The 9,609-nt window shown below is 46.1% G+C and overlaps 1 protein-coding gene across 1 annotated transcript in view; it reads left to right on the top strand.

Annotated features, from left to right (window-relative positions):
* Positions 1–9,609, top strand: part of TMEM104 (transmembrane protein 104) — a 40,587-nt gene that overhangs the window by 8,985 nt on the left and 21,993 nt on the right. Inside the window, exons 6-7 of the mRNA XM_010013482.1 lie at positions 1,092–1,191; positions 1,959–2,067. Coding sequence (XP_010011784.1) covers positions 1,092–1,191; positions 1,959–2,067 — 209 coding nt within the window. The remainder of the gene's footprint in view (positions 1–1,091; positions 1,192–1,958; positions 2,068–9,609) is intronic.

The raw sequence follows: 9,609 nt of genomic DNA, 5'->3' as shown, positions 1-9,609 counted from the left end.
TCTGCAGTCCTGCAGCACTGCTGCCCTTGTTTGATAGTTGTCACATGTGAGGCTGGAGGAGGGGAATTGATTTGCTCAAGCTGCATTAGGATTAAGCATCAGGTGGCATTGCAACTTTAAAGTGTGGGCAGGTTCCTTGAGCTATTTTCCATCAATGTCAACTTCCTAAATGAAATAAATCCGAGGCTGCTTTTTTGGTTTTTTTTTTTTGTAACTCACCTGTCTCTGAACTAAAATATGTTCCAATTTGTTCTTTCTTGGTGAGATTTATACTGAGTTGCTTGGGAGAAGAGAATCACAGGGTCTCATCAAGCATTTCTTTATTCCTGCAGATTTTAGCCCTCCACAGCAGTGTCGTGTTTTGCCTCCCTAAGGCTGTTCTGTGCACCCAGTTAACTCGTGTAAGACTTTTTCTAGTCTCACAGGTGAACACAAAGGAAGGTTGTAAAGAAATAAAGAAAACAGTCTGAGGCAGGAACAGTGTACACTGTGGCAGTAGAGTAAGAGGGCTTTGCAGGTTTGAACCTTGGCTCAAGCAGCTGATGGTAAGGCATCTCCCAAAGCAGCTCCATTTCAACACTGTGGAACCTGAGCTCTGCAGGAACAAATCCCTACTGTGAAGGTCCTGCAGGTTTGCAGGCAGAGGGTTTGGAATCAGCAGACACTAAAGGCTCTTCTCTCCATTTCATTGTTTGTCAAGCTGTGCTTACACCAGGTCTATGAGCATCAGCTAGATGTTTGCCTGCAGCTCTTCCACGTTGACAGCTTCATCTGGCAGATGACTTGAGACCTCTTGGGCTTGACCAGTGACTGGAATGTGGGCTTGAACGAGAGGGTCTAGTGTCAGGGCTAAGTGTTGAAGGAGGCAGAGTTGGGCTCCGAGGCACCTCATGTCCTGTCAGTTCCTGTGCTGTCGTTAAGTTCCCTGAGCTGCTGATGTGACCCTTGAGTGCAGTTTGTTGCAGAAAGAAGTAAACTATGGAGGCAAATGGTGATTTATTTTCAAAGACTTAATTTTGTGTGTTTTAAAGTGCGTAGTTCAAGAGACCCTGTGTACTCTGCTGTCTGTACTGTGTTTCCTTTTCCTGCAGTGGGTGTCAACCTCTTCTATTTCTGCATAATTATCTACCTCTATGGAGACCTGGCAATCTATGCAGCAGCTGTACCAGTCTCTCTCATGCAAGTGACCTGGTAAGTGTGCTTACTGCTGTGGGGTTGGGTGCTAACACAGAAAAGAGCAGACTTTTGGATTTGATGGGGTGACTGGGATCAGCTCTACTTGCTGAAGAATGGAGTGAATAAATGACTCAAGGACAGCTCAGCATCACTCGTGGGTGAGAAGGTGAAGTTTTATATTGTCCACCTGAGTGCCTGCTGCCTGCCTGAAAAGTAGCTGACGTGATTTCAGATGAGTCCTCAGGTGTGAAGTACTTGCAGCTTCAACACCTGCAGACATGGGACTTGTTGCTTGATAGTTTGACTGCAATACTCTGTGCAGGATTTTAGCTTCTCTGTCTCTTTGGGTAAGAGCTGAGAGGTGTTTTGCTCACCAGCCTGTGACCAGGGAGTGGTGATGTTACATGGAATTAGCTCTGGACTGAGCCCAGTTCCTTTCTCAGCAAAACAGATAATGAAAGAGATTGGTTTGATCAAATCTGGGCTGGATTTGGACTCATGACTTGGAAATGGAAAGCCTCAGTGATCCATATGTAACCTAAACTTCCTAGTTTGACCAAATGATAAAGCTTGTAAATAACTGGAGGCAGTTCAAGACTTTGCCTTTAAATGTATGGTACTTGGTGACTTGCTCTGTTACACAGCCTAGAAAATAAAAGGACTGGGGTAGAGGAAGAATGGGCACTTCAGGGGTCTGGTCATTCTTCTGTCCTGAATGCAGGAGAGGGGAAGGCATCTACTAAGAGTTAATGACTGTCTTTTGTTTCTCCCTCCTTTCCCAGCAGTGCCACTGGCAACCATTCTTGCAGTGTTGGAGATGGCACAAAGTACAATGATACAGACAAGTGCTGGGGGCCAATTCGACGGATCGATGCTTACAGACTGTACCTGGTGAGTTTCTGAAACTGGGGTCACCACTATTCCCATTTAAACTTTGCTCCTAGTGGATAGGGATTCTTTTCCTGTAGAGATAGTGTGGCCCAAGTGAACAACAGAGGTGTGTTCAGTCTGATCTTTTTGGCCAAATACCCCCCTCTTTATTCTTGGTGACATGGCTATGTTTTAATTTGGTGGCCATCAGAATGATTCTGAGTTTAAGTGGAGTTCTGTCTTACTGTTGTGTAGTTCTGTATTGCTTTAGTAGGTGATATGTTCATGCCAAAGGGTGGGATTTTTTACCAGTGGCTGGCTAAGTAATTGTTGCTTAGAGGTAATTGTTGTCAATAGACTGGAATATATTAAACTCTCTTGAGTGCATTCTTTTTGTGAATCAAACTGTTTATGCTGCAAGAGAATCTGCTTCATGAGAGATGATGAAACAAACCACTTAAACAACATCCAGTGCTGTATGCTGCTTTAGTAATAGCTTTGTCTAGCTTAGGATTGTCTGTTGCATCTATTGCTGTGATTCTGTTGTGAAACCAAGATTTCTCCCAAAGGATGACAAACTGTGCTTCTCTTGAGCTTGGAGACGGTTGAGTGCTCATACCTGAAGACAGATGTTAGTAGGGCAAAATGAGAAGAGGGAGGTGTGCTGGTGCTGCATGATGTGGTTCTGTTAAGGGTCTCAATGAGAATTCTAGGAAAAAAAGAATGGCTGTGGCCATATGTGTGCAGAGAAATCCAGGGGTAAAGACTATCTAAAGCAATTTTGCAATTAGTACATTTTAGGCATGCAGGGGATCATATCCTTGAGTGCGCTTGTCCCAGCATTATTGAAAAAGTAAGAGCTGGGCCTGAGGAATATTAGTGAATGTCAAAGCCTTCTTAATTATTTAAGAGAAATATTATTGCTTTATTAAATTGTGTCATAGTCTGTTTCTTTAAAACTTCCAGAAGATGGAAGATTTCCTTCCTGAATTTCAATAACTCTCTCTGACCCAGCAGAAGGAGCTAGTCGGAAAAGGCAGACAGGCATTAATTACTGCCTGCATCTCTTGGATATTATGTCTATAATTCATGAAGATAATTGTTGTTAGGACTTGGAAAAAAAATAAATTAAGGCTGTGTAAGCATTAGACTTGCTGCCTGTGTACATCGCTCTCAGAGGAGCTTTTCCCTCTGCTTGTCTCCTCTTGTGTCTTTGGAGAATAAATATCGCCAAGTCTTTGGTAGTGGTTAATCCTTCCCTGCTCAGGAATTGAGATGAGTGTTTCGGTGCTTTTCTCCTGCTCCTCTTAGAAGTAGAGAGGGATTGTTTGTGGGAGAATATAGAATCATAGAATGGTTTGGGTTGGAAAGGACCTTAAGATCATCCAGTTCCAACCCCTCTGCCATGGGCAGGGACACCTCACACTAGATCATGGAACCCAAGGCTCTGTCTAACCTGTCCTTGAACACTGCCAGGGATGAAGCATTCACCACTTCTGTGGGCATCCTGTGCTAGTGCCTCAGCACCCTCACAGTGAAGAATTTCTTCCTTATATCCAACCTGGTTTTCCCCTGTATAAGTTTGAACCCAATATTTCTTGTCTTATCACTACAGTCCCTAATGAAGAGTCCCTCTCCAGCATCCTTGCAGCCCCCTTCAGGTATTGGAACATACCAGTCTGTGGTGGGTTACTGGAGGGGGGTGGTTGCCACAGTCACTATTTTCAGGACACTGCTGGGTGTTGGCATTACTTCCAATTTGTTTTTTTCTCTTAAGGTCTCTAATGCTTCTTCCTATGTGAGTATGGGAGTAAACTGGGGTTTGTTCTACTTCCAGCTCTGCCGGTCCCACTCCCTGCTTGAGTGTGTGGTTTTATTCTCCAGAAAACAGTGATGATGCTGGCTTCCCCTGAGAGGGATATCAAACATTGACACCGCAGTCCTGACACTGTCTTCAAGTATGGGCTGCCTCTGGGGAGCCTGTGCTGGTTAATATGTTCCCCCACTGTGCTGTTATCAACTAGCGACCAGTACATTGAGCTCTTAAACTTGGAGAAAAACCTGGGGATGAGAGGGTGGAGGTAGGAAGTTGCTTGACTTCAAGCAAAAAAATTAATAGCAGAACACTATAACTATCTCCAAAGACTTTGTCCAAGCTTCTTGTGTATAGAAGTGGAGTCTTGAACATGCAACAAAAGCTGAAACCTGCCTGTCTGAAGGGGAAAAGGCAACGTGTAAATGAGGGGTGAGATGCATCAGGAGCAAAGCTGTTCTTTTGGTCCCATATCATACCCATAGAGAACTTGCTCTGTTTTCTTGACCTTTTTATTTTTTGAATACTTGCTTGTTGGAATAATTCAAGTTCCATGTTCCAGTGGACAAACAAGGTCTCTTTTTGCAGGCTAAGTTCCCCTGTGGCAAGGGGACAGATGGACGCTGTGATCCCAAAAGAAAGAAGCTGAGTTTTTGGATCAGCCCTCTTGTCCTAGATGCCTGCCTCTAGTTTCTTCACCTCATCTTAGTAATGTATTTAGGTCTAAATGACTTTTAGGAGCAAGATGGGTGGATGTAACTGGAACCTCTTGCCTGTTACAGTGAAGCACATCTCTGGATGTAGTGTTACTTTTCTTACTCTGTGCATGACCCCACAAAACCCCTTTTTTTGGACTTCTAAGGAGAAATAATCTATTTGAGGTTTTCTGGGGAGATGGTGCCAATGGGAGCTCTGTAGTGCCAAGTACCACCAGTCTGCCAAAGGTCTGTGCTGCTTTCCTCCTGCTGACTCTTTCTCTCACAACGCTGCTCTTTTAGACAAAACCCATTTCAAACATTGACTCTTTGAGCTGGGGGTGGAAAGGGGCATAATGACTGATCTAAAAATCCTATTTCACGGTTTATTGTCCAAAAAGGCCTCTGGAAGCTGTGTCTGCTCTGATCACTGTGAATGGAAGCTGAAAACTATGTACATAATGAGAATATTTAGACAGATTAGATTCTTCTCTTGAGACTTGCTTGTCTGAGCAGCATCTTTATTGCTACTCCAAAATTTCACACCTAAGCGTGACTGCGCAGTCTTCAGAGACCACTAGGCCCCTATTAACCTTTGTCTGAACAAATGGTTGTCTTGCTTCTTGTTTGTAAATTGCCTTGGAAAATAAAGGCTTGCAAAACAAACAAGTGAAGGCAAGTGCAGGAAATACTGAAATAGGCTTTCACTCCTGCTGCTAATACTTGCCTCTTCTTTGGGACTGTAGGAGTAAAACCCTGTGGGTTGAGAACAGTCCGATAATTGAAGTATAATATAAAACTATTATTAAGAAGGGAAATAACAGGGGGAGAGAATATAAAACTAAAAAGGGAAGGGGAGAAAACCCAAACAATAGACACAAGTGATGCACAATACAATTGCTCACCACCCACTGACCGATACCCAGCCCAACCCAAGCAGTGATCTGGGCCTTCCGGGTGACTCCCCCCAGTTTCCACGCTGGGCATGACATGCTGTGGTATGGAATCCCCCTTTGGCCGGTTTGGGTCAGGTGTCCTGTCTCTGCTTCCTCCTGGCTTCTTGTGCCCCTCCTCACTGTCAGAGCATGAGAGACTGGAAAGTCCTTGATCAGAGTAAGTGCTACTGAGCAACAACTAAACCATCAGTGTGTTATCAGCATTGTTCTCAGACTAAAGCTAAAACATAGCACTGCACCAGCTACTAGGAAGGAGAAAAATCACTCTTACAGCTGAACCCAGACACCATCCTATTCCATGCTTTCGAGGGCAAGACCACGCAGGGCAAATTGGCTGGAAGAAAGGCATGTGTTAGATGGCTCAGTGACCTTGTTGAAGGCAAGCACTGATTACCGTTAAAGCGGATCGATGGCTTTCTGTCTTTGCTTCAGATCCCTCATCATGCTGTCATGTCCTCAGCAGCTGAAATGACTCCCAAGTGCCTTGGCTGTCTTGATGGCAATGGTAAGGACAGGGTCAAGTTCTCTCCATGCCGAATTCATGCTTCGGTGCAGTTTTATCAGCTTGCTTTGAGGTTAGATGGGTGTCTTCTGTATGGGCTGCGGGGAAGGGGCAGCAGATTTAAGTTTCAGATCTTTCATCATAATGCTTTCTTGTCTCTGTTCCAGTGATGCAGGAGTGTGACATGATAGTCCCTGTTTCTAGAAAGCAGCTATGAGATAAATATGAGATTAAATCCTGGGGACCAGCAGCCATTCAGAGTGTCTGGTCCAAAATGCATTCATGACCTGGCACACGGTGCTTCTCTTCTGCACCAGGGCAGCCGACGTAGCTAAAGCCTCTACTCTCAGCCCTCCTCTTCTGGCAGTTTGGGGCACGGTGTCTTCCCACGATGGAAAGGAAATGGCTTTAAACTATCAGGGGGAGCCGTACGCCTTTCAGAAGAGGCACTGGCACAGGTACTCCTGGTAGCCTGGCTCCGTGGTGTGTCAAAGCTACCAGGTGCATCTGTTCTGTCTGAGTCTCTGCTGGGTTTTTAGCTGATTGGGAAAGGGACGCGGCATCCGCTTTTGCTGGTTCACAGATGCTGCAGCATCGCAGGCAGCCCAGCGGGTGCAGGCCGAGCGAAGATGGGAGCGCAGATGGCTTAATGGAGATTATCCCAGTTGGAAACGTGCTTGTGCAGTGAATAAAATGAGCGGGCTCGCAGGCACTTACCATCCCTCTTCAGGAGGGGACAATGTCACCCCAGCCCGACGCTCTGATCACAATACCCAGTGACCAGAGCGGGGCCGGGCCGTGGCTGCGGGAGGCTGTGCAGGGGGGTGAGGAGGTAGTCTGAGGACACACGTACAATCGCTCAGTGCCAGCAAATGCAAAAGCTCAACTGATAAGTGTTGATGTAGATCCCGGCCGCCTCGGTGCGGTGCTGCTTTCCCGGCCCTCGTCGGCTGTAGGGCTGTGCTGCTGGTGTACGTGCTCTGCTTCCCTCCTCAGCATTTGTCCTTCCTGACTGGGCTGCACGTGTGTGTGCACCCCCCCTCCTCTGGGTAAAGGTACCTGTGGTATTTACTATCAAAATGGATCTTCCCGGATATGTTTTACTGTTCCAGGGGAGTTTTATGGGCTCATTCAGTGCATGAGACTCCTGTGGCCTCTCTGTGGTTGCCTTCTGTGGGCTTTCTTGGTGGGTTTTTTGGTTTTATTTGTTAACGTTCCACCAGTGATACAAGGGGAGCCCCTATGGCAGTATTTGAACATCCATGCTACAACTAAGCTGTCTCTTGCTAACTGGGAGCTGGAGAGAAGGAGCTGGAGCAGTGCTGCAAGCAGAGCGCTTCTTCCAAGGACACCCGGGTTCGCTTCTCTTGTTCCCTTTGCAGCAAGTGCTTTTCCTCTGCCCTGCCTTCCTCAGCTGTGCCCTGCAGCAGCATCCGGTACTAAATGGGTCACAGCTGCTGTCTCCTGGATATTTATTCTTACAGGTCTTAGTGTCTAGATACCTTGAGAACCAGTGGTGGGAAGGTACCTGCTTCAGCGTCTCTGGAGCAGGGAGGGCTCATTTCACACTCATCAGTCAGGAAGGTGTGGGGTGCTTGCCCTGGGCTCCCAGAGTGAGCCAGAGAAGCTGATAGGACCTTCACATCTTCTGGTGTGAAGCCATCATCTTGCCTAAATAAATTGCATAAACTGTAGCATTGTTATATTCCAGGTTCCCCCAGCTTTGCAGTAAGGATGCAGCAGGACTGGGGCACTATTAGCATGTCACCCTGCATATCCTGTAAGAAGTTATTCCTGGTAAGACTTCCTTGCCAAAGATACTGCGTTATATTCCTTAACACAAATGCTCTGATGTGTTTTATTATGGTGCTGATATAGAAATAGAAACAAATGCAGCAAAAAAAAAGGCAGCTGCTGCTTCTGAAAGCCTTCAAAAGAGGGAAAAGCCTCTCAAAGCTCCAGAATATTATGCCATTTCTGTAAGTACAGGCACCTGAGTTTTGAGCCACTGCTGTGGCAAGAGAGGAATTAGTACTGCATTAAACATAAATATCAGTAGCCCTAACTGTTTGTTACAGGTGCCTCTGAAATACAGCTTTGCTTGGCTAAAAGCCCAGTCTCAGGGGCTGGCTGGAGTCTTCTCATGCCTCCTCACCTAAGTCAGCTCCCAAAAAACTAAAGTCTGTTAATTGCTGCTTTACTCTGAAGTGGTGGAAGAAGGACAGGAGCCGAGTTCATGTCAAATAAATGGTGTCTGGGACGGGAAGGCAATTCTCAGCTTGCTTTATTGTGAAACTAATAAGGTTGAAATTGGCACACAGCTGTGTTAATATGGCATAAATCCTGCCTTGTTCATCCCGGTCCATTCTTCTTCTGTGGGCTTGTCAATAAATTCTTCTGATTGCTCACTCATCATATGCCTGTGACAGACTAAACGAGTTTTTTTGGAGTTTCCCACACCCCTTCTGTATCCTAATGCAAAAGTAACTTCACATAATAACTGGCCTTGTGAATAAGAGGTTTTTCCTGGCTAGGGGAGAGGCAGGCAAGTGCAGTGTTGCAAAAGTGGAGTATAAGCTTGTACAAGTGAACTAAGAGCTGGAGTTCAACGTCAGGTGTGTGATTTTTTTCCTTGCTTTCCTTGTAACTGATGGGGTTTTGAGTCAAAAGAAAGATCAGCCAGAAGGCTCCTGCTGTTAGGGCAAGGTGGAGAGTCAGCCTTTGGTACAATAGTGAAGCTGCTTCAATCCATGGTCTTGCAGTTGCTAACTTTAAAGGATTAGCTTGTCTCTTCACTGGAAAATCAATAGTGCAGGGAACTGGAATATGTTTTCTGCAGAGCTGAGAAGTGTTTTTTTTTCCTGAAGCCAAGCTTGGGTTACTCTGTCACTTGGATGCTGAGCTTTTCCAGAGGGCCATTCTTTCCCCTCTGCCACCTCCAGTTGTTGGCAAAGGCTGTATGGAAGGGAAGGGTGCTGCTGGTTGTGTGCCCGGCCAGATGTGCTGCAGGTACCAGCCCTTAACTGAAGCAAGGTGGCTGATGTGATGGGCCATTGGTGACCTCAGGTGCACTTGGCTTCCCCATAGGAGTCCTGCATACTTCAGTGCTTGGCTTGGCTTATGTGGTGATGGATGAAGCAAGCCAGCTATGTAAATTGGGCAAAGAAGTGACTCTAGGTACATCTCTCTTTGCTTTTGTGCACTTCCTACAGATATGAACTCACTAGTGGTGTTTACTGGGCTCAAGCTACAGCCCCTGCTGCTCAGCAATGCTGAGAGGCTGTGCTGCTGCTGTTCCTGAGTAAAGCTGTCCTCTGGAGTAAGCTCACTTGGGCAGCAAGGCACCAAAGCTGACACTGTTCTCTCTCGCTATTGGAAACCAATCTCTCCCAAACTGGGCAGGTGTCAGAACAGATATCTCTTTGTGATCACCCACTCACTACTCCAAGCTGTAAAGGTTTAAAAAGGACCTTCTCAAATCCCTTTCTTGGACTGTTCCAGCAGGCTCCGCAGATCTTTCGTTTCATAAGTAATAAATGCATTTCCCCCTGCGCAGTGTTATTTTGGGCAGTGGCAGTGACAGCATCCTAGAAACCA

The sequence above is a fragment of the Nestor notabilis genome, unplaced genomic scaffold, assembly GCF_000696875.1.
Source record: "Nestor notabilis isolate BGI_N333 unplaced genomic scaffold, ASM69687v1 scaffold22434, whole genome shotgun sequence".
NCBI lineage: Eukaryota > Metazoa > Chordata > Aves > Psittaciformes > Psittacidae > Nestor > Nestor notabilis.
Note: the sequence above shows the minus strand (reverse complement) of the source record. Positions and strands in the feature narration are given on the sequence as shown.